Source organism: Furipterus horrens, unplaced genomic scaffold (genome assembly GCF_987537825.1).
Source record: "Furipterus horrens unplaced genomic scaffold, mFurHor1.1.pri manual_scaffold_10, whole genome shotgun sequence".
NCBI classification, from domain to species: Eukaryota; Metazoa; Chordata; class Mammalia; order Chiroptera; family Furipteridae; genus Furipterus; species Furipterus horrens.
Window position 1 is genome coordinate 39,116,360 of NW_028327180.1, and position 23,324 is coordinate 39,139,683.

General features: G+C 51.0%; 2 protein-coding genes across 5 annotated transcripts; one reads left to right on the forward strand and one right to left on the reverse strand.

Moving 5' to 3' along the window:
- Positions 1-114: 114 nt before the first annotated feature.
- MFSD12 (major facilitator superfamily domain containing 12) lies at positions 115-13,787 on the reverse strand. 4 transcript variants are annotated; one of them, XM_090289298.1, is made up of 10 exons: positions 13,308-13,786; positions 10,260-10,470; positions 8,199-8,337; positions 7,884-8,066; positions 7,504-7,596; positions 7,320-7,412; positions 6,660-6,830; positions 6,466-6,560; positions 5,215-5,345; positions 119-2,407 (listed from the first exon to the last, which is right to left on the reverse strand). In XM_090289298.1, exons 1-10 carry the CDS (start codon positions 13,603-13,605, stop codon positions 2,394-2,396), a joined length of 1,428 nt encoding a protein of 475 aa, XP_090145424.1. In that variant the 5' UTR covers positions 13,606-13,786; the 3' UTR covers positions 119-2,393. The 4 variants fall into 4 exon arrangements, with proteins under 4 accessions (XP_090145426.1, XP_090145427.1, XP_090145424.1 ...); XM_090289299.1 differs by lacking the exon at positions 119-2,407 and adding an exon at positions 4,696-5,119 and having other exon boundaries at positions 13,308-13,785; XM_090289300.1 differs by lacking the exon at positions 5,215-5,345 and having other exon boundaries at positions 115-2,407; positions 13,308-13,787.
- Positions 1,234-4,675, forward strand: TEKTIP1 (tektin bundle interacting protein 1). The gene is given in 4 exon segments (XM_090289302.1): positions 1,234-1,748; positions 3,847-4,086; positions 4,088-4,296; positions 4,391-4,675. Coding segments are annotated over 4 exon segments (981 nt in total). The 5' UTR covers positions 1,234-1,395; the 3' UTR covers positions 4,570-4,675.
- Positions 13,788-23,324: the final 9,537 nt, after the last annotated feature.

The window sequence follows — 23,324 nt, forward strand, 5'->3', positions numbered from 1 at the left end:
GCAGGGCAGGTGCTGTTGCTGCCTCTATCTAACAGTACCAAAACCAGCAATGGAGGTATTGCCCACCCAGCATCTGTATTTGGACAGGGATGAAGGGTGGGGTGGGGCGGGGCAAGGACCGTCACATGTCCTGTGATCATTGAATGTAGCTTTTTTGGGAAAGGAAGTTATGGATGAGGCAGAAGCCAGTGCAGCAGGGAGACCAGTGGACCTTGTGGCTACTCAGGGCTGGTGGAGCACCCCAGGCCCTTCCTCCACTTTAAGATCCCTGTCCTAGGCACTAGGGACAAGAGAGACCAGATCCCAAGACCTGCCCTCGTGGAGCTTCTGTTGGGTATGAGGGAGCTGTGCGCTATGTGACAGAGGTAGGAGGCTTTGGGGAAGGGACAGCTTTAAATCCAGGGCTTGCAACAAAACTGATGTTGGAGCAAGGACTTGAAGAGCAGGAGACTCCTGGGCAGAGAACTTCCCAGGTAGTGGGCACTGCCTGTGCAAAGGTCCTGGGCAGGACAGTTCCTGATGTGTTGGAGGAACAGTGAGGAGGCCCATGTAACTGGAGCAGAGTGAGTCGAGGGAGAGAGGGAGGCGGTGAGGGCATAGGAGGGCCTGAGCAGGTCATGCAGAGCCTGGGTTTGAAGGACCTGGGTCTCTACCCTCAGGGAGGTGGGAGCTGGTAGTGGTTTGAGAAGGGGAAAAGATTGCTGAGTGGAGACCTGCCCACTGGTGTAGGGGGAGAGAGGCCACAGAGGAGGTTCTGCCGGGCTGGTGATGTGATCGGCCAGGACCAGGTGGAGGTTGTGAATGGAGAGCCAGTTCTGGATTTTGTTTGAAATTGTGGTAAAATGTGCATAACTTACAGCTTACCGACTTAGTCTGAACAATTCAGTGACATTTGGTGCATTCACAATGTTGTCCAAACAGCACTTCTAATTCTAGAACATTTCCATCACCCCAAAAAGAAAACCCATCTCTGTTAGCAGTCACCTCCAGCCCCTGGCAACCATGAACCTACTTCCTGTCTCTGGATTTGCCTTTTCTGGGCGTGTCACATGAATGGAATCACACACTGTGTGGCCTTCTGTGTCTGGCTTCTCTCACTGAGCATCATGTGTTCAAGGTCCATCCACATTGTAGTGAGTGTCAGAGCTTCACTCCTTTTCATGGCTAATATTGCAGTATGTGGGTGGATCATGTTTTGTTTATTCAGTTGGTGGGCATTTGGGCTGTTTCCACTTTCTGGTTATTTTGAATCATACTGCCGGAAACACCTGTTTGCAGGTTTCTCCTCTGGTGTATTCTGGAAACAGGTGAAGGCCTGGATGGGGATGGGGTGAGAAGGGAAGGGTTGAGGACTGGCAGGTCCAGGCCTAAGCACCTGAAAAGGTGGAGCTGAGGATGCAGAAGCAAAATGCAGAAGCTTCATTTGGCTCAGAGGCTTCTCTGTGGGGATATGGGGAGGGAACCAGGAGAGCACTGAGCTTGGAGCCACCTGGGTGTGGCCCCACCTCCTTCCTTCAGCCTCTCAGCTGGGGTGGGAGGGAGTGGTCTGGCCAGGGGCCAGGGCCACCAGCAGCATTGCCAGGACACAAAGGAAGGCCTTTGTTGCTGTCAACAATGGCCTCACAGGCCTTCTGGGCAGGAGCACCCAGGAACTCAGAGGCAGACATGCAGACCCTGAGGCAGGAGATTACCCAGCCCTATGTCCCCCAGGGGACCCTCGAAGTGGACTTCCCGGCACCTCTCTACAGGTGAGTATCCACCCCGTGCCCAAACACGGACCCTCTGGGTTTTAGCTTGGCTTCTCCAGAGTGTCACTAATTCATAAAAGGCATTGGTGCTGTACTCCAATGTCTGCTCCCTGCATCTCCTCCCCACCAGTTGTCAGAGCAAGGCAGTCGTGGAGACTGGCAGGGGCGTGTGCAGGTCACACGTGATGGCTCACTGTGGGCACAACACACCCACACAAGCTGAGAACCTGGGTATCTAGTAGGGGTTTCCTGGGACTGCTGTAACAGGACACCACACGCTGGGCAGCTTAGACACCAGAAATTCATTCTCTCCCAGCTTTGGAGGCCAAAAGTACGAGACAGGGTGTCAACAGGGGTAATTCCTTCTGGTGACTCTTGGTGTCCCTTGGCTTGTAGACACATTGCCCACTGATTTCCCCCCCATCGTCACGTGACCTCCACTGTGTGTGTTCAGGTTCCCCTCTGCTTACAAGGACACCAGCCACCCCCCACTTACACCACCATGACCTCATCTTAATGAGTTCTATCTGCTAAGAGCCTCTTTCCAAAGGTCACATCTGAGGTTCCAGGTGGACATGATGAATTCGGGGGGACTCTCAAGCCAGTAGAATATCCATTAATAAGTGACTTGACTGTTTTAATAAGCTATTCCTCTGTAGCTGTAAAAAACAAAAACAGATGAGTAAGTGCCCTTTGTGCCACTCCACTTCCAAGAAAATTTTAAAAAACAAAAACAAACATGAGAAACTGAGTGCAGCAAGCTTCCACATTTCTGTAATATTAGGGACACAAGGAAGACACAGGAAATCAGTGGTAGCCCAGGTCCAGGCTGGCCACTGGGGTAAGGGGATACTCAGTGTTCATTATTTTTTAGCATTTTAGTTTTTAACAAGCCATGTGCATTTTGTAGTTCAAAAATCTTTAAAAGTAGGACACCCCAGGTGATCTTGAAATACTCCTTTGGGTGGCAAATCCAGTCTGCGTCAGGTTCCTGAGACATGTTCCACACAACCGACCAGGCTGGTCCCACCTTTTATGAGATGTTCATTTCTTTTGATGCTCCGATCAAATCTACTAGAGTGAGAACTCTGAGCCAGGTTCTCTGTGTATGGAGGAGTTAAAAGTGTTTTGTCATTGGCCCTTCTGGGGCCATCTTGGGCAGCCAGCCTCATTCATGGGTGATTTTCCAGGAGTGAGCTCACCATGTCAGAGCACATGCACATCTTTGTCTTGGGCAGTCATGCTACTGGGATACATTCCAAAAGAAATTGCCATTTGAGGGTTCTGCTTAAGCAGATTTACCTGAAGCTTCACTTGAACAGCTTTTTTTTCTACTTTTCTTTAGTTTTAGTTTTAATGGTACCTCATTGCAACCTGATTTTTGCCATCATTAGCATATTTTCACTAACTTCTCTGCAGCTTCTCTGTTCCTTAAACTGTCCTTTGCTGCCCTAGGACCTTTGCACATCACTCCTGTCACCTGGAGTGAGGTGCCTCCTCCTCTTTGGGGAAGCCCTCCTTGTGCTCTTAGCCTAAACAGACTCTGGCACCAGAGATGACCCCTGGAACAGGCACAAATGTGTAGCCACAGTTTGTTCTTTAAGTGCACTCTCACTCCCAGCTGGTGATGACACAAAGGTTCCCCCCCCCCCGCAAGGGTCTCCCCAGGAATCTGGGCACCCCCACCTGCTCTCTCCAGGCCACTCAGCCCACTTTATCCTTGTGTGCCTCCAGGCCAAGGGGCTTCCTGGAGGAAGGAGCCTGTGCATCTGGGAGGCTGGACAAGAACTTAGGACCTTAAGAATGGCCAGAGATTTATAGCCCACCCTCCCTTGGTGTCCCCTGAGGGGAGAGACAAGAAAAAGTGAAAGGTTTAGTGAGGGTCCTGGGGAGGATGTGGCAGAGAGAAGGGAGTGTGCAATGGCTGAAGGACACAGCCAAGTGGGAATGGAGTAAGGCCCTCTGCACTGTGGGCCAGGCCTTCGCACCCTCCCTGTCACAACATGTGGTAATGAGGATAAAAGGCGAGTTCTAGAGACTGTGACCCAGGAAGGGGCAGGGGATGGCCACAGGCCTAGCCTCTGTCCCTGACCCTTAGTGATGACTACCTGTCCCTGGAGGGGCCTCGCTGGACGCCAGCCATCAAACAGGCAGTGCGCTGGGACTACACACCCATGGGATGTAACTCGGCCAGCCAGCTGTGGTACACTGGCCTAACCAACTCGGACTACTGCGAAGCCTGGTACATGCTACCAAGGGCCCCAGACAGCCCCTACCGGGAGGCTTATGCCCACTGGCATGGATGCTATGGCCACCGGAAGCACAGCGTGCCCTCAGGTGAGTGGCCACCTGCCTGGACGCAGGCCAGCACCAAGGGGAAGGTGAGGGCCAGAGGTGACCTTCTCCCCTACTCTCCCTGTAGCCTACACCCAGCACCTCCGGGAGACTGCCTGGTATGACCCCATCGTGCCTGCCCAGTACAGGGCCCCCAGAACACGGTGGGGGACCATGCTGTGGAAAGACAGACCCATCTGGGGCAAGGAATATGGTGAGGCTGGCATCACAGGTGCCAAGGGATGGGGATAAAATTGCCTGGGTCTAGGGAGCTAGAGCCAGGAAATGACCCGAGTCCTGCCCCACAGTGGTCAACAGGCACCAATACAGGGTGGAGCCGCTGGGGCAGGTGTCAGACTACGTGCCCTACTTGTCGGCACTGCAGCGTCCGAGCTACACAACCCAGGACTACCAGCAGTGGAACCTGGAACACTACTGCCCATCCACTGGCCAGCAGCCCCAACCCATCTACACGTCTGCTGTCTGATAAAGACCGTTCCTCTATGGGGGGCACTGCACCTCTCCCCACTGGTCTGTCTACATCTGAGGACCAGGGCACTGGTCAGTCAGGCAAAGGGAGTTACTAGCCAGAGCCCAGGCCCAGGCAGACAGCTGACCATCCTCACCATGAGCGACTCTTTATTCACTGCCAGCAGCACCCTGGAGACCCAGCTATGCCAGGGGTGACATGGAGCTGGGGTTGACCCCGGGGCAGCCCCTGGGCCCAGGATCTTCACATCCTGCCCCCATGCAACTTAGGGCACCCAAATCATCCATTAGAGTTAGGCTTGGGCACCCGCAAACCATGAGGACCCTTAAGCCCCCAGATACCAGAGGGCCCTGCTAGGTGTCTTGGCCTAGCAGAGGTGAGCTGCTGGGGTCTAGCCCATCCTGTCCTCACCCACCATCCCTGCAGCCAGGCAAGGAAGGGGAGGGGTGGGGGCCGGAGGAGCAGGGGATGGAATGTGAACAATTGCAGCTTATTTGCATAGGGCAGGAGGCCATGGGGGAATGTCAGGGTTGGACTCCAGGGGCTCCTGCAAGAGAGGGTAGGGGTGGGGTTAGTGTGGGGCCTGCCCCAGCGCCCCCACCCATGGCCAGATTGGGAATAATGAGGTTGTCCATAACTCACAGCTCCGCAGGCGGATGGGCCAGATGAGGAGACTGCACAGAGAGAGGGTGGCGGCCACGCCTACGCCGCCTGTCACAGCCACCATCACCCAGTGGTAGAAACCCACACAGGCCCTGCAGCAGAGCTCCGAGCTAGGGCAGGGGGAGGACAGAGCAGGTTGAGTGGACACTTGTAGAGACTCTCCAGCCTCAGCCTGGACCTGCCACTCATACCTTAGCTTTGGGCAGCCCCACCTGTTCCAGCACTAAGGCTAGAACCTGGGAGGTCGCCCTCACCCCCTTTTTTCTGCTGCATCTGACACTTCAGCCAATACTGCCAGCTCTGCCTTCAAAAAGTCTATTCAGAACCTGCCCATGGCTCCCTCCTCTTCTACCTCCACCTGGTCCAGCCCATCGTCACCCAACTGGACCAGTGGCGATGCTTCTGCCCTGGTCTCCTCCTTCCACATACTGTCCTCCCCAGACACAGCCATGACAGGATGCCTGTGAGCACCTGAGTCAGGTCTCCCCTTCTCTGCCCACAGCCCTCCAGGGCTCCCAACTCCCTTGAAGTAAAAGCCCAGGTCCTCCACAAGGCCCTGTACTACTTGCCCTCAACCTCTCCCTACCCTCTCTTTCCTTCCCTCCCTCTGCTCCAGCCACAAGGGCCTCTACCTTGTTCTTCCAACACACTAGGCCTGGTCCTACCCCAGGGCCTTTGCACTAGCTGTTCCTTTTCATTTGCCCTGATATCCACCAGGTCTCGGAGCCAATATCGTCACCTCAGAGAAGTTCTCCCTAACCTCCTGCATCATATGGCCTCTGTATGTGGTGTCCTTCACACCCCAGCCACTGGTCTGGATCACATGTTTATTCCTGTGATTAATGTGGTTGGTATCACCCCCACATGATGACAAACAGGCAGGTTCTGCTTCCCAGATCCTGGGCTTCTATGAGGTGAGAACTCGGTGGTCTGGAATCCAGGTCTGAAACCCCAGGTTCTGAGGGCCTGAATGGCACAGATTCCAGCTCCCCCGTAGCACTGCCCACTCAAATTTTCCCCCATACACCTATGTGGTGTGTCCTCAGTATCAACACACAATAGACTCAGGCTTTCTTGAATAAATCAAGTGCCCCAGGTCAGACAGAACCAAGTCTCACTAGCGTGGGATCTCTTGTCCACGCTGAATCCCTAAACCTGGAGCTGCGCCTGGTGCACAGCACACACTGAGTACCCTTTTGGTAAATGAACTAACAAATGAGTCATACTCACGGACAGGGGTGCAGGCTCTGAATGACCATGACCGCCAGCCCATTGGCCACCTTATCCGAGAAGCTCATGGCACCATACACAAAGGCTCCGCTGTGCTGCAGAGACACAGACAGGGAGGTCAGCACCCATGGCCTGGGCTCTGGGTCCCGGGTCCCAGGCCCCAACCCTCACCCAGCCCTGCGCACCAGCCCTACCGTGTGGGGGCCAATGAGGTCAGCTGTCATGGCCAGTGAGGTGACAAGGATGATGGCACAGCCTGTACCCAGCAGTACGGCTGCTGCATACACAGCCATACCCAGCTCATCTGTCAGTGCCACCCAGGCCGCAAAGGAGAGGATTACCAGGAGGCCCACGAAGTAAGTCATCTGCAGAGACCAGCATCAGGCCCACCTCACTGGGCAGCTCCTAGCCTGGCATTTGCCCTCTCTGTTCTTGAATCTATTGTCCCCCAGCCCCTGACCCCCGAGAGTGAGGGGGTCAAGTTGGACCATCCCTAAGGAATCCCCCAGCTCTGACCTCAGCAGAGAGCTGACATTCTAGAAACAGGTGGCTATTTACATCCTAAGTGCAAATCAATTGAAATTAAGTAAAATGAAACATTCAGTTATTCAGTCGTGCCTGCCATATTTCAAATATTCAGTAGCCACCCTGGTTGGCGCACTTATCGGCACAGAAATTTCTAGAACTCAGCTCCAAGACACTCAAAAACTAGGATTCTAGCACACAGGTTCGAGACATGGCATCTGCATGGTGTGGAGGCCAAGGTATGAAAGCGCCTGGGTCCTGTGCACCTGAACTCTGAGCATTCTTGTCCCTGCCCCCCCCCAAAGCCCGCCACCGCCCCATGCACGCACATTCCTCCCGATCCACTTGTTGACTGGGTTCATGAGGAAGGAGGAGAAGAAGCCGCTGAGATACATCACCAGTGGGATGGTGGCAATGAACTTCTGTTGGGGCAGAGAGGACATGGGCATGTCAGGTGGGACTCTTCGGGCTCAGGGCCCACCCTGCCGCCCGGGCCTGCCCTACCCAGCTCACCTTGGGCAGGCTGAGGGAGTAGGTGAGGTACATGGCCATATATGTCTGGGACAGGTTCACAATGAGCCTCGTGCTCATGTACAGCAAACCCACCTATGGGCAGACAGGGACTGGTTCAGGGATCACAGGGCCCTTCTCCACTCCCAACCAGCAGGGGACACTGGGGGCCTAGCTGCAGCTGTCATTGATCCACTAGTAGTGACCATAGCTGGTCAGGTGGAGAAGAGAGTAGTAACTGATTAGCAATGTCTGTACAGCCTGTGGAATGGAAGACCCACCATTGGCTCATCTATTGGACATCCCTACCTGCCTCCCCACAGAGGTAAGGGCCAGGTGGGAGACAGGCATCCACTGCAGCCTACTCGGCCCCCTTAACATACCTGGTAAAAGGCCGGCTGCCAAAGCCAGTGTTTCCAGAGCAGCAAGGGGCGGGCTGTGGTGGGGGCCAACAGGGGGCTGTGTTCATCTGGCTCCTCCACCAGTTGCCGGCGCCCTTCCCTGGTACCCAGGTGAAACAGCAGTGAGAAGATAGCTCCAATGCCCACCACCATCAAGGAGAGGTTCTGAGGATCCAGCAGGAGAGGGGTCAGCAGTGGCTCTTACAGTCCAAACTGCAAGTTCACGGCCAGGGGCGGAGGGGAATGTCCCATCCTGCAGCAGCATCCTTGCTCCCCACCCCACCGGCCCCAGCTCACCCGAAACACTGGCACATCCTGGACTCCCAGCTGGTCACTGACATCCTGGATGGGTCCCACATGTGGAGACGTCTGCAGGTGGAGCAAGAGCCAGGCAGCACCATAGACAGTGATGTTGGCCACCACGGTGAAGGCGTACCTGGCAGGGACAGGCGAGGCCTCAGCATGGCAGCCCAGGAAACCACATGGCCACTTCCTCCCCAGGCAGCCACACAGTCTGAGGTACATGTAGTGTCTGAGGAGCTTCTGGCTAACGGGTGATTTCAGCCACCAAACCTTGGGTGGCCCCAGGGAAGCCCCTGCTAGCCCCAGTTTCCTCAGCCTGCATGTTATCTGATGTTGACAACTCTGACCCTCAACCACCGTGATGGGGGGGCTGGAATGCAGAGACTCAGCAAAGCAAGGCCCAGTCAGGACTGCAATCCAAGTCTGAGAACCCAAGAGGTTCAGAAGCCAGGATTCTGGAATTCCTGGTACCCAGATCCTGGGTTTCAGCAGGGTAAAGTCTAGAATCACCTGGATCTGCTTCTGTCTGCAGCCCCAGAGCACTATCTCTCCAGGGGCTGAAAAGGGCAGGGAAGGGGCAGCCTCTGGATCTCACCAGGACTCAGTTTCCCTTTTGAGAACAAGGCTAACCCCAGAGGCCACAGTGAAGATGACATGAGGTTGGCAATGAAGCACTTGCAGGTAAAAAGCACATCAGAGCTCCGCCTGACCTAGTCTGTCAGCTAGAGCAGGGATCCTCAACCCCCAAGCCAAGGACTGGTACCCGTCTGTGGCCTGTTAGGAACCAGGCCACAAGTTTTCCTGTCTCCACCCTACAACCCCCTCCAAAGCAGCAGGTGAGCAGCGGGTGAGCCAGTGAAGTTCCCCTGAGCTCTGGCCCCTGCATCACCCCCCTCGTCTTCTACCAGTCTCTGGTGCCAAAAAGGTTGGGAACCACTGACCTAGAGCCCTCGGGGGCCCAGGCATTGAGCAACCCCTGTCGCGCCTGCAGCTCTCAGTCATAATGGGGAACTCAAAGGCAGGGGTGGGGAGGAGGCCAGAATGGGGCCAAACAGATTGAGTTGGAGACAGGCAGGACCCTCAACAAAGACGCTACCTTAACAGCAAGAGTAACAGTAAGCGAGTCCCAACTGTGAGCTGGGCTCTTTGAGCTCCAGCAACACTGGTCACCCTCTTGTGTACTCTCCCTTCTGGCTGGAACTGCCATCTCCTGTACCTTTTCCTTTCTTCACACACCCCATAGGTCCGTGGGTCTGGCCCTGGGCATGTGACAACCTGGGTTTGTTATGTGAAGAGCCTAGGATTGTGTCTGGCATACAGCAAACACTCTATAAAAGCTCCTTTGATCATCAAAACCAAAATAACCTCCCCAATCAAGCCAACTGTACCCACTTGCAGCAGGCAGGATTTTAAGATGGCCCTGGAGATTCCCATACCCTGGTCCTGCCCTGCCTAATCCCCTCCCCTTGGGGATGGAACCTATGAACATGATGGGATGTCACTCCCATATTTAGGCAACGTCTGTGGCACAGGTGAAGGGATTTTGCAGATGTAATTAAAGGAGATTATCCTGGGTGGGTCTGACCTATTCAGGAGATTCCTGGAAAAACTGTTTAAGCCAGCCCTGAGATCTGATTCTTCTGCTAGTGTCAAAGAATCAGCAGTCTCCATGAGCTCTACATCTGTAAGAACAGGAACTCTGACACCAACTACATGAGCAGGGTGGAGGGCCTCCAAGCCACAGCTGAGACCTGCCCAAGCCAATGCCTTGATTGAAGCCTCAAGACTGACACTGAAGCCAAAACCCCAGCTAACCTGAGACAGATTCTTAACCCACAGAAATCATGGCATGTAAACGCGTGCTGTGTGAAGCTGCTTTGCGGTCATTTACACAAGCAGCAGCAGGTGACTGATGTACTACATTACAGGTGTATAAGCTGGGGCTGAGAGTCCCAGAGCCACACAGCCAAGCAGAGACCACAGAGTGTGGCCCCAGGCCTGTGCCCTCACCTGCTGTGCATGTGCCCTCCCCATCCTGCCCCACCAGGGTGGTACCTGAGAGCCGTGAGCTCCACCTTCTCATGGTCATTGGTGACAAGCTCGGGGATAAGGCTGAGGTGGGCAATCTGCGTAGCAGCCCAGCCAAACTGGAAGATGACAATGAAGGGCCCGTAGTAGAGGAGGGCGGCCCACTCGGGCGTGGTCGCCCCACAGCCCAGGCAGGGACTGAAGATGAAGGGGAAGGAGAGCAGGACGCAGATGGTGCCTGTAGATGGGCAGAGCAGGGAGAGGTCACATTACTAGACCTTCCCATAGTCGCCCAGGGCTCCCTGGGGTATAACCCAGTGGGAAGAAAACAGAGACACACAAAAGGCTAGAGGTCCTCCCAAAGTCACACAGTGGGGTATGTGGGATCAGTAGCCCAGGGCACCCCAGTCTTATGGCACCTGTGACAAATGGAGTAACTGAGGCAGATAGTTCTAGGGTCCCCCAGAAGTCACACAGCCATACAGGACAGAAGGGCCAGGACTCACCCACCAGTCCAAGCTATAGGGTCCTTCTGTCCGATGGAGACACAGAATAGGCTGGAGTGGTCCTGAGATCACACACCAAAATAGGTGAGCAGGCAGAACCAGGATATACAGCCGGGTAATAAGAAGGGGCAAGTACAGGGCCTCCCCGTGCCAGTCCAGGGCTCCCTGAAGTTGCCCGACAGGTAGGCAAACTGAAGCACAGAAAGCCTGAGGTCACACTGCAGGTTTAAAGGATGCTGTGGGGATCCCCTGAAAAACCGCCCACTACAGACACTCCATTTAAACCGTCAACTTCCCTTTCCCATCTTGCCCAGGGAGTGAGCCTCTTCCTCCCCAACTCAAGGATACTGTGGGGCCACCAGGTGATGATGCTGGACCCTGCCCTCCATGAGCCCCAGGGTTCCCATCAGATCCTAAGAAAACCTCTCCCTGGCAAACATTCCAATATCTCAGAACTTCTTCTCAAGGCCCACAAGGCTTGCTCAACCTGTCCCTGATCCCTCCCTGCCCTCACCTCCTCCTTCTCCCCATCTCTCTCACTCTGCTTCAGCCACAGAGGGCTCCTGGCTGTTTCTCCAACACACCAGGCACAGTCCTGCCCTGAGGACTCACCGGCACCCAACTCTCAGCTGCCAGGGCAGCTCCCCCAAAACACCAAAGCACCAGGTTGCCTGAGATAGGGCCTTTCACATGCTATGACCTCTGCCTGGAATGCTCTTCTCCTTTTCATCCCTCAGGACTCAAGTCAAATGCCACCTCCTCAAAGAAGCCCTTTCTGATCAGCTCAGTCACCAACAGTCCCCTTGCTGCCTCAATACATTCTATTCTGGACGCTTTCTTCTGGGAATTCTTTTGTTCATCTGTTTGCTTGTTTTCTACCTGCCTACCCCACCGGACTGCGGGCTCTGTTGGGGTGGGCACGAGGTCTAAGTTACTTTTCCTCCCATTCCTGCCCCTGGAAAGAGCCTGGCCACTGGACCTGGACTTCCCTCCTCCCCCAGTCTCTGAAGGTGACCTCATCCCCAGACCCTGGGCCCACCCCCGCAGCTCTGGATTCAGGAAATGAAACCAAAACCAGCTAGGTTCCTTCTCTGGAACTGGGAGGGGCATCCTGAGCAGATGTCTGGGGGCCAAGCACCAATCCGAAGGCTCTGGTCAAAAAAATGTGCTGCCCTGGCCAGACTCCACCTTGCTGTTGCCCAGGCCAGTTAACCATTGTTGGAGCTAGGCTGCCTGGCTGGAGGACCTTGGGCACGTGACTTCACCTCTCAGGGCCTCAGTTTCTAGAAAATGTAAATATCTGCTTCCTGAGGTAGATGTTAGAATTGAGAGTTAATGTGTGAAAATGGGAGCTCCTACTTCTCTGAGCTACTTTTCATCTCAGCAGCTTCAAATCCATGATGATTTGTACCTTTGCACAAACCTTTTCAACTACGTGGAATGCCCCCACCCACCCACCCACCAACACACATACACACACACTCCTATTCATCCTTCAAAACGTTTAAGGCAATATCCTGTCCTGAGGACCTGACAAACCTGAAATCCAGCCTGGGATGTGGCCACAGCAATGCCAGCCACCCTTGGGCCACTTGGAGATCTGCACCTTGCAAAAATGTCACTCACGGGGCCCAGGGCAAATCACCGTCTCCCCAGTAACTGTTCCCAAGGACAAGACACCAGCCGTCCCCTCCAGCCTTCTAGAAAGTTGCTGTCCAGAATTCCCTGAGTGGCAGGATTCCTGGCCCTGCCTCCTGAAATGCCAGGCAGGCCCACAATGCCAGGATGTGGGCGCTCCTGCCAGGGGAGGAACAGGAAAAAAGGTCAGGGCTAATCTCAAAGCCCAGGGCATGGGCGGGCAGAGAAGGGACACATGGACGAAGGCCTTATCATCTGTGCTCACAGGGCAGGGTGCCCCAGGCCCCTAGGACCTGCCACCTACCCTTCCTGACAGCCCTCTAGGAAGGCAAAGGCCCCAGGCCAGAGAGCAACCCCCTTACCTGCCCATTAGTCAGGCACAGACCCCTGACCTTTCTGTCTCACCGGCCCCCAACTCTCAGCTGCCAGGGCAACTCCCCCAAAACACCAAAGCACTAGGTTGCCTGAGATAGGGGGGATGAACAGAGGGGGCTCTGACAGTCTGACCCTCACTCAGACTGAGTTGTCCTGGTGGTCACCCTGATAAAGAGATAGAGAGGTCAAGCCAAACCAGACAGATTGACAGAGGAGGTGCTGGGCAGTCAGACCCAACCGATAGATAGTTCAGGGAACTCCCAAGGGTCAGAGAGACAAAGGGAAGCAAAACTGGAGAGAAACACCAATGGTCAGATGGAGGGGGCTTGAGAGTTCAGACAAGCAGCCATGAGCCAGAGATGGGGAGACAGGACATCGGGCAGACAAGGCGGGCAGATTCAGGCCGTGAAACAGAGAGACAGAAGTGGGGGGCGGGGGGCAGGGCAGTTAAGCAGAGGGGGTTGGTTCAGGCCCTAGGGCAGACATAGAGGGGGAGGCTCAAGCCACCGCGAGCACTGAGCAGGCAGATGAATAGGGGTGCTCGGCTGCGACTTACCAACCAGGTGCCAGGCCTTGCGAGGCCCGTAGCGGGCGCAGCGGCCGGCGGCGAGGTCTGCCTCGTAACCCACGAGGGGCGTGCAGAGTCCGTCAGCCACCTGGCCAAGCAGCAGCAGCAGCCCGGCGCCGCGCGAGCTGTAGGCGCGCACTGAGTGCAGGTAGAGTAGCAGGTAGGTGAACCACATGGACGCGCACAGGTCGTTGAGGAAGTGGCCCACGGCGTAGCTCAGCCGAGCTGCCAGGGACAGCGGCCGCGGGGGCGCCCCTGCTCCATTCTCCGGGGGCCCCGGACCCATGGCAGCGCTCCGGGCTCGGGCTCGGGCTCGGGCTGAGCTGTCGGGCGCGTCGCAAACGGGACCCCGCACCCGACCGTGGACACCCCTGTCTCCCTGCCACAGACCGTCTCCACCCTGTCCACCCAGCGGGCGCGCCTGCCGCGGAGGAGCCGGTGAACCCTTTGAACCCGAATCTACTGAGTAAGCGGGGCGAGGCGGGCCATCCCGGAGCAGCGGCCTCCTTCGCCAATCCGAGCCGCGTGCCGGTGCCAAAAGCCAATCCTCAGGGAAACGGGCGTGGTCTCGGGGTTAGCCTGGCCTCCACACCCAGCGCCGACGGAGCCGCGCGGTCCTAGCGCTCTACTGTCTCTTGGGGTTTGTGGGACCCTTCACCACGAAAGTTGGGGGTGTCGCAAGGGTTACCCGCACCCAGACTCCGGCTGCTAGGTCCTCCCCACCGCAGCCTTCTCGCAGCTTTATGAGGCCTAATGTGGGCTGCGAGGAACGGGGTGGGCTGAGTCGTGGATTGGAGGGAGGTCTGAACCCCAGTTCGTCTCTCCACAGGGTCCGGTGATTTCTCGGCCGCGAGAGACCGAATTGGACGCGAAGAGGACGCATTAGTTCTAATTAATTAGTTATTAAGGATAATAATGGAGATAATCATCATAATAACACCAGCTGGCATTTAATGAGAGCTGACTGTGCCAAGCGCCCCACGTGGATTTTCTCACCCAGCTGGGCAGGAGGTGGAGCAAGTCTCTTCTATTTCACAGTCCAGAAACACGCCCAAAGAGCAGAGAGTCAGGTGTATGCACTTGGGTGGCCAGTGTTCTGGACCCTTCCCCACCCTCCTCCAACTGTCCTCCCAGAATAGGTTACCACAAAAGCGATTTCAAGTTCGAAAAACGTTGGGTGTAGTTCCTCCACCTCTCCCTGGCCCCCAGGCCTCCTCCAGTAGTGGTTTTAAACTTGGATGGCCAGAATCATGCGGTCCAGAGCAGCCCCCCTCCCCAGCTGATCCAGCTGGGACAAGCCCATTAATTTTGCGGGGGCCTCAGTCTCCCCAGCTCTAGAATGAGTATAATATATGTTAACAGTGATAGAAGTGTTAGTTATTAATATTCTCAGTCAGAAAGTCTCAGCACCCTCTGGGTCCCTGTCAGTTATTTCTCTGGGCTCCCACAGTGGCCTGGTCTGCCCCATCACACCTTGACCTCTGCTCTATCCCCTTCCCAGCTGTAACTGCCTGCCCCACTGGACTATGATTCACATGGAAGCAGGGATCAGGGCAGTGTTAGTGACTGCATTGTCCCCGGCAACGCCTGGCACATAGTAGGAGCTCAAGAAATATCTCAGACAACAAAATGGTAGTTACCAGAGGGAAGGCTGCTGGGCAGAGAATGAAGAAGGTAAAAAAATACATGGTGAGGGAAGGAGACTAGATTTCGGTGGTGAGTGCACAATGAAGTACATAGATGTCAGATTATAAAGTTGTACACTTAATATTTATATAATGTTAATTGTGGTTACCCCAATAAATTTAATTAAAATTAAAATAAATATCTGTCAAATAATTGAATGCTGGACATACAGGCAGAGAATTAGAAATTCAGACAGAAACTGGGAAATTGGACTTATAAACTTGAGGTTCAGGCAGCCCAAATGGTGCCCAGCCCAGCCCCACACTGACATAGACCATCCACCAAAACACACGCTTTTATGGAAAGAAGCCTGAAAAATGGGAGCTCGAGAGAGAGAACACAGAGAAGAGGGAGATAGAACTAGACTGCTTTAAAGGAGATAAAGGGATAAGGAAAAATAAAACCCTCAATTTCTTCCTTTCTGCAAGTCAGACTCCCTTTAGATTTCATCAAGAGAAATGAAAGATGATTTCTGAAATACTAGCTTAAGCTTTTATTTATTTACTTTTAGAGAGAGGGGAAGGGAGGGAGAGAAATATCGATGTGCAAGAGATACATCGATCAGTTGCCTCTTGCACACCCCCAAATGGGGACCTGGCCCACAACCCAGGCATGTGCCCTAACTGGGAATTGAACCTGCAACCTTTCAGTTTGCAGGCCAGCACTCAATCCACTGAGTCACATCAGCCAGGGATGAAAATACTAGCTTAAGCTTTTTATTTCCATTCCTCACCTCTTTTCATCCCATGACACCCTAGGAAATTTTACATTACTTTTATGTCCATTTTCTAGATGAGAAAACTGAGGCTCAGACTGGTGTCTGTTTCCAGAGGGCTGAGCAACATGTGATCAATATCTCTGAGTTATATTTATTCCCCAGCAGAGGAGGGTCCACCTGAAAAATAAAAGGTGGCTCAGTGTTCACTCTTCTATCAGCTTTCGGGGTGGGACAGGAATCCAGGGGATCATCCTTGGCAGCCCCTTGGGGCAGACAAAGCACCAGCAAGAGGGAAAAGCCCCAACATGTCTCTTGGTTCTGGTCCTATTAGAGCCAGCTATTTCCTGGCCCTGACTGTGGAGAAGGCAGGAACAAGCTTCCCCTGACACTGAGGTCCAGCCAGGGAGCTGCCCAAGAGTCAAGTAATTCATTCATTCATTTATTTACTCATGGAGTCATTCATTCAGTGGATTTGGCCTTCTGCTGAGCAATGCTGGTCCCTAAAGATTTGAAAACCCCTAGTCTGAGGAACAAGGACAGAGCTAGACCCTCACAGTCCCCCATGGTCAGGGCTTCGGTTAAACAAATGAGATCCAGAAGGGTGGTTGAATGACAGATAGAGTCAGGACTTTAGACCACCAAGGACCTAAGGCAGGGTTTTGAGAGAGAATGAGGGGAGGGGGTCAGGTAAAAAGTCCTATAGGGGTGCGGTAGGGTGGTTTATTCCAAGGCAGGCCTCAACTGCAGGTTGGGCAACCAGTGGAGGACATACATGCCCCGACAAAGAAGGGGGATCTATTTGCCAGGAAAGTCAGACAAGTCCTGATCAGGGAGGCCAGGAAGGAGAGATGAATGTCCAGCAGGACAAACAGACAGGCTTGGGGTCAAGAGAGATACAGACAGCCTTTGATATCTCCAAAGCATCCCCAGCTGCCCCCTGATGTCACACCTGTGTCTCCCTTCCCCTGGCCAGAAAGCTGATGTCCTGATGGCCCCAGTCCAGCCTCACACCTGGGAAGGGGACATGGGGAGGGGCCATGGGAGTGTTTCCTTGAATCTTCTCTCTCTGACCCAGGCCCAGGACGACCAGGGCTGGGTGTGGTGGGAGAAAGGGGAAGGAAGATTTGGAGGCTGAGCACAAATGTCCTTAAATCACAGTGTGGCTGGGGGGTGGGCACATGACAGGAGATCATTTTTTGTGATAGGCAGATGTCCTGTACATTGTAACATCCCTGGCCTCCACCCACTCAATGCCAGGAGCATCCCGCTCTCCCAGTTGTGACCACCAAAAAACAACTCTAGACATGACCCAATGTCCCTTGGGGGGCTGAATAGTCCCTGGTGGGAACCCCCTGCACTAGAAAATTGTTGGTTTGATTCTTGGTGGACAAGAATAGCTAACACTTTGTGTAGCAGGGACCAGTCAGGCCTCTGAGCACAAAGCTTGAATTAAACTTATTCAATCCTCTCAACAACCTCGCTGCCTTTGTGAAGTCGTTACTCTCCCACTTCACGGAGGAGCAAACTGAGGCACAGAAAGTTATGGTAAGTTGCCCCAAGCCACACAGCTGGGGCTCAGCACTATGTCCCTGAGCAACTGGGGGTGCTCTCTTCTCAGATGCTTAAGATCCCTGTCCCCACACCCTTTCATTTCAGCATCTGCTACCCTTGTGCTTCCCTTTTCCTTTCTCAGCCTTTTCAGCCTCATTAAAGTGATCTCCTGTATTAAGTTTACTCTGTGATAAAGCCTCAGGAAGGCTGGGATGTTCTGGGAGCACTACCCACACCCTGATTCTTCCTGAGGGTATGGAAGAGTTGAACCACCCCATGTTGGCAAATAAGCATTAAAAATTTAAATGGCAAAGGCCACAATCCATCAATTTCCTGATTTCCTGATTACCCTGGCAAAGCAGTCCATGGGCCTCAGACAGCAGGTCTGGGACATTTGTAGCTGGGGCTGTGACAGTGGGAAGGACCCTAATGTGCATCAGCTAAGACTCGCTAACGGGGGTGGGGGGATGGGGGGAGTCCAGTCCCTCCGTGGCATGTTGCCCAGTGTCAGAGGGACTGAAGCAGGCACTGTTGTACACCAAACATATAAAGGCCCTCAGAGAAAGATTACCATATGAAAGTGCAGATTTGCAGGCTGATGTTTACAGCAAGAGGGCAGTGTGATCACAAAAGCCAGAGCTGAGCTCACATCTTTTTATAGGAATAAATACACACATATGTGCACATGTGCATGCATGTGTTATACTTTGTATTGTGTCCCCATAAAATTAATATGAGGAAGTCCTAACCTCTAGGACCTCAAATTATCACCTTATTTGGGAACAGGGTGGTTGCAGATGGAATTAGTTGTCACACTGGAGTAGGCTGGGCCCGGTACAGTATGACTGGTGTACTTATAAAAAGGGGAAATTTGGACACAGACTCACATGCACAGGGAGAATGTCATGTGACTATGAAGGCAGAGATGAGGTGAGGATTCTATGAGCCAGGAAATGCCCGAGATTGCCAGCAAACCACTGGAAGCTGAAAGAGAGAATGGAACAGATTCTCCCTTAGAATTCTCAGTAGGAACCAATCCAGACCAAATCCTTGATCTTGGAATCCCGGCCCCCCAAAGCTGCAAGACTGCAAGACAATAAATTTCTTTTGTTTAAGCCACCCATTTATGGTCTTTTTCCCTGCAGCCCCAGGACACTAGCACAATGTGTGTGTGTATGTGTGTGTGTGTGTGTGTGTTTAGTAAGAAATGTAACAAGCTGATAATGGGGAGTATGGTGGACTTAATTCATGACTTTAATTTTGTACAAATGAAATGGATTTGGGCAATATTTTCATAAAAAGATTAAATTCAAAAACAAAAAGTTTAAGCCATCCTGAATGGATTTCATATTTCTAGGGCTACAGATTGGGGTATTCTTCCTGGTTTGGTAGTATGAAAATGTCCAAATGAAGCATAGAAGAGAGTGCAAAGAAACTAACACAAAGCATAATCAATAAAATATACTTAAAAAAAGAAGACACATGAAATTATGTGCCTCAGACACCTATGGTTACTGGTTGTACTGAGAGCTAGGAACTGGGAGCACTTCATGCTGCCAAGAAAAACCAGTTTATACTTTTGGAACAAAAAGGATATGCTTTTAGATAAATGTATGAGCGATGTAAAACCCCAATAGCATAAATGCTGCTGGTTGGGGGTTGGGGTATATGGATGGCATGAATTGGACTGAATATACTTTTTTTTCTAGAAAATGTAGCAAAGCACTTTTATTTCCCAGAAAAAATACAGGGTGGGGCAAAAGTAGGTTTACAGCTGTGAGTACTTGAAACAATATTTATTTATTTTTTTTTAAAATGATTTAATGTGTTTTATTGATTAAATTATTACATTTGTGCCAATTTCCCTTCCCTCTGCTCCCCTCCACCCGGTGGCCCCCCTCCCTCCAGTTGTCCCCCCCTTTTAGATTATGTCCATTAGTTGTGCATACAGTTCCTCCCAACCTCTCTCCGTCTATTCCATTCCCTCCTACCTTGATCCCCAATTCCTATATCATCTCCCTCCCTTTCCCCATTCCCCCTCCCTGTTGACCTCCCCCCAATATGCTTCCCGTACCCACAGTTCCTCTTTCCCTCTCGTTGCCTATTTAGTTTGCCTTTGTTTCATCTCCCTAGCTTCTGTTTTTTTTTTAAACCAGTCCCTTTAACATCTCATATAACAGTGGTTTGGATCTAATGAACTCTTTCAGTTTTATTTTGTCCTGGAAACACTTTCTCTGTCCTTCTATTCTGAATGACAATTTCGCTGGATAGAGTATTCGTGGTTGTAGGTTTTGGATTTTCATTACTTTGAATATTTCTTGCCAGTCTCTTCTTGCCTGTAGGGTTTCCCTTGAGAAGTCAGCTGATAGTCTAATTGGGACCCCTTTGTACATAATTATTTTCTTCTCTCTTGCTGCTTTTAAGATTCTCTCTTTATCTTTAATTTTTGACATTTTGATTATAATGTGTCTTGGAGTGGTTCTCCCTGGGTCCAGTCTCTTGGGAACTCTCCTTGCTTCCTGGACCTGCAGGTCTATTCCCTTTCCCAAGTCTGGGAAGTTCTCCTTTATTATATTTTCACTCAATTTTTCAAGTTCTAGTTCATCTTCCTCATTCTCTGGCAAACCAATGATTCTTATGTTGGGCCTTTTATAGCTGTCCCAGAGGTTTCTGATCCTTTCGTTGTTGCTTCCCATTTCCTCTCTCTGCATTGGTTGACTGCTTGTTCCTTCTCCAAATTCCAGTTTGTTGAAATGAACTCTGGATTTTATTTCCTTTCCTTCTATCTCGTATGCGGTTTTGTTCTTTTCGTTATGAAAGTTTTTCGCTTCTTTCATATCTTTTTCCTGCTCTTTTGTGAATTCTGTAAGCCACCTGATAACAATGGCCCAGAACTGAGCCTCTGACAGGTTTCTTATCTGTTCATCTGTCAGGTTCTCTATCTGCTGCCTGGTGAGTTGTGTTACCGGTATTTCTAAAGTTGCCTGCCTCATTTTGACAGATGCTTTTTGTTTTCTTGGGCTGGCTGTGGGGGCAGTGCCTGCGTACGCGTCACAAATTAGCGACCGGCGCCTGCTTGTCCGAGACCTATTTCGCAGCCCTGTGGTGCTTTCTGTGGGGGCGGGGGTCCAAGATGGATTCACACAGTTATTCAGCTAGGAGACCGGGATCCGTCCTCCCGCCCCCCTGGGCCTCACTGTTCAAGGCGATGCGGCGGCCGCTCTCCCCAGCTCCGGAGTCGCGCACCGCCAGGGACTTGGCCACCGGGACTCCTCGCCGGGGTCGCGCACCGCCAGGGACTTGGCCACCGGGACTCCTCGCCGGGGTCGCGCACCGCCAGGGGCTTGGCCACCGGGACTCCTCGCCGGGGTCGCGCACCGCCAGGGGCTTGGCCACCGGGACTCCTCGCCGGGGTCGCGCACCGCCAGGGGCTTGGCCACCGGGACTCCTCGCCGCCCGCCGCTCCGGGTGCGACCGCAAACAGCACTGCCCACTTTAACTCTTACCTGCCCAAATGGCACCGTTGGTTTATAACTTCATATGTTGGACTTCCGTGTAGTTTTATTTTCTGGAATTTCTAGTTATCCTTTGTTTTGAAGTAGTTGTATTCCTGTATAGTTGTAGAGGGAGACCTAGCGTGTCCGTCTAAGCCTCCATCTTGGCCGGAAGTCGAAACAATATTTATTTTTGTATTATTATTAGTTATTGTATTATTTTCTATATGAACTGCTGTAAACTTACTTTTGCCCCTCCCTGTATTTATCTTTATTTGATGCATTTTGTTGTTAAGACATTATTGAACACAATGAAAAGGAGAGGTGCTTTTTTATTCTATTACAATTTACATTCAATATTTTAAAAATATATTTTATTGATTATGTTGTCACAGTAGTTTCAATTTTTCCCCCTTTGCTCCCCTCTGCCCAGTACCCCTCTTCCCTCCAGCAATCCCACCTCCCTTAGTTCATGTCTATGGGTCGTGCATATAAGTTCTTTGGCTTCACCCTTTTCTATATTATTCTTAACTCCTCCCTGTCTATTTTGTACCAATTATGCTTCTTAATCCCTGCACCATTTCTCCATTTCTCCCCTTCCTCCTCCCAGCTGATAACCCTCCAAATGATCCCCATACCTATGATTCTGCTCCTATTCTGGTTTGCTTATTTGGATTTTGTTTTTATTTTTTAAATTTGGTTGTTGATAGTTGTGAGTTTGTTATCATTACATTCAATATTATTTTGTATTAGTTTCAGGTGTACAGCATAGTGGTTAGACAATCACATACTTTACAAAGTGTTCCCCCTGATATTTCCAGTACACACCTGGCACCATAGATAGTTCTCACATTATTATGAACCATATTTCCTATGCTGTACTTTATATCCCCATGACTATTTTGTAAGTACAAATCTGTACTTGTTAATACCTTCACCTTTTTCACCCAGTCCCCTAAATATCCCCTCCCCTCTGGCAACCATCAATCTGTTCTCTCTACCTATAGTCTGTTTCTGTTTTGTTTGTTCATTTATATTGTTCTTTATTTTTATTTACTTATTTTTATAATAGTTTGTTCTTAGATAATCGATACATCTTTCTCTTACATTTTATTTTTTTTAATTTTTGATTTATTGTTTTTCTACTACATTATACAAGTGAAACCATATAGTATTTGCCCTTCTCTTACAGATTTGTTTCACTTAGCATAATGGTAAGATTTCATTCTTTTTTATGGTTGAGTAATATTCAATTGTATATATGTTTTATAGCTTTTTTATCCACTCATCTATTGATGGCACTTGGGTTGCTTTCATAGCTTGGCTATTGCAAATAACTGCAGTGAACATAGGGGTGCATATATTGGGTTGGGTAAAGGGTTCATTTAGTTTTTTCTGGCTCTAGAGTGCTTAGCTGTCTGTAACTTACTCAAAACAATTTTATTAGATTGTTTGTGACAGCTGTCATATCAGCGTGCATTAAAAAAAACTTATCAAAAATGGTGAATTTTGTGCAGCATTTTAATATTGAAGATGGAAGAGAATAAGCAACATTTTTGGTGTAGTATGCTTTATTTCAAGAAAGGTAAAGATGTAACTGGAATGCAAAAGAAGATTTGTGCAGTGTATAGAGAAGGTGCTGTGATTGATCGAACATGTCAAAGTGGTTTGCAAAGTTTCTTGGTACTACTGACACTTCCGCCAAATAATTCTTTGCTGTGAGGCTGCCTTATGCTTTGGAAGATGTTGAGCAGCAGCTCTGGCCGCTACCCACTAAAAACCACAGTAGCGGGAGATAGCCGACATACTCAGAATATCCAAATCAATAAAGTTATTGGTGGAAATGAAAATGTGTCTTGTATTTTACAGAAAAAAACCATACAGACTTTTTGGCCAAACCAATATAATTTTCAAATTAGTGTTTTTGGTTTCTTCAGATATATATCCAGAAGTGGAATTGTTGGGTCATAAGACAGTTCCATTTATAATTTTTTGAGGTAACTCCCTACTTTCCACAGTGGCTGCACCAGTCCGTATTCCCACCAACAGTGCCCGAGGGTTTCCTTTTCTCCACATCCTCTCCAACACTTGTTTGTTGATTTATCAATGACAGTCATTCTGACAGGTACAAGGCATTTTTCTTGATGCCAAGGAGTTACAAATTGCTTTCTAAATCAACCTCAAAACATTTTATTTATTTACTTATTTTGATGTGCAGGAAGAGTTCTGAATTCCTTGGGCGGTACCTTGGGAGTGGAAAAACAGTTTCTATGGCAACATTGGACTTGTCAATCAAAGGAAAGAGGCAGAGCTCAGAGGGTGAGTCTTCTCCTGTCTTCAGCTTGGAAGTCTTACCTAGATTTTTTTTTTATATGCTGATTTATACTTTCAAAACTTTAATACTCAGTTAGACAACATAATTGTGTGAATTCTGCTGAATTTGCAACAATAAAACCACCTCAAAAAGATACCATATTTGTGCATGCAATGGAGTTTTGTCATCATCACATTTTAGCAATAACATTTGGTGGTAAGAATGTATGACCTGGTCTGCCA

Bases quoted from the DNA above. Each gene is read 5' to 3' on its own strand.
- MFSD12 (XM_090289298.1), bottom strand. From the start codon at position 13,605: ATGGGTCCGGGGCCCCCGGAGAATGGAGCAGGGGCGCCCCCGCGGCCG. The intron at 8,067-8,198 runs GTGAGCTGGGGC...CTGGATCCTCAG, and splicing joins AGGATGTGCCAGTGTTTCGG to AACCTCTCCTTGATGGTGGT. The intron at 6,831-7,319 runs GTGCGTGCATGG...TGGTCTCTGCAG, and splicing joins ACAAGTGGATCGGGAGGAAT to ATGACTTACTTCGTGGGCCT.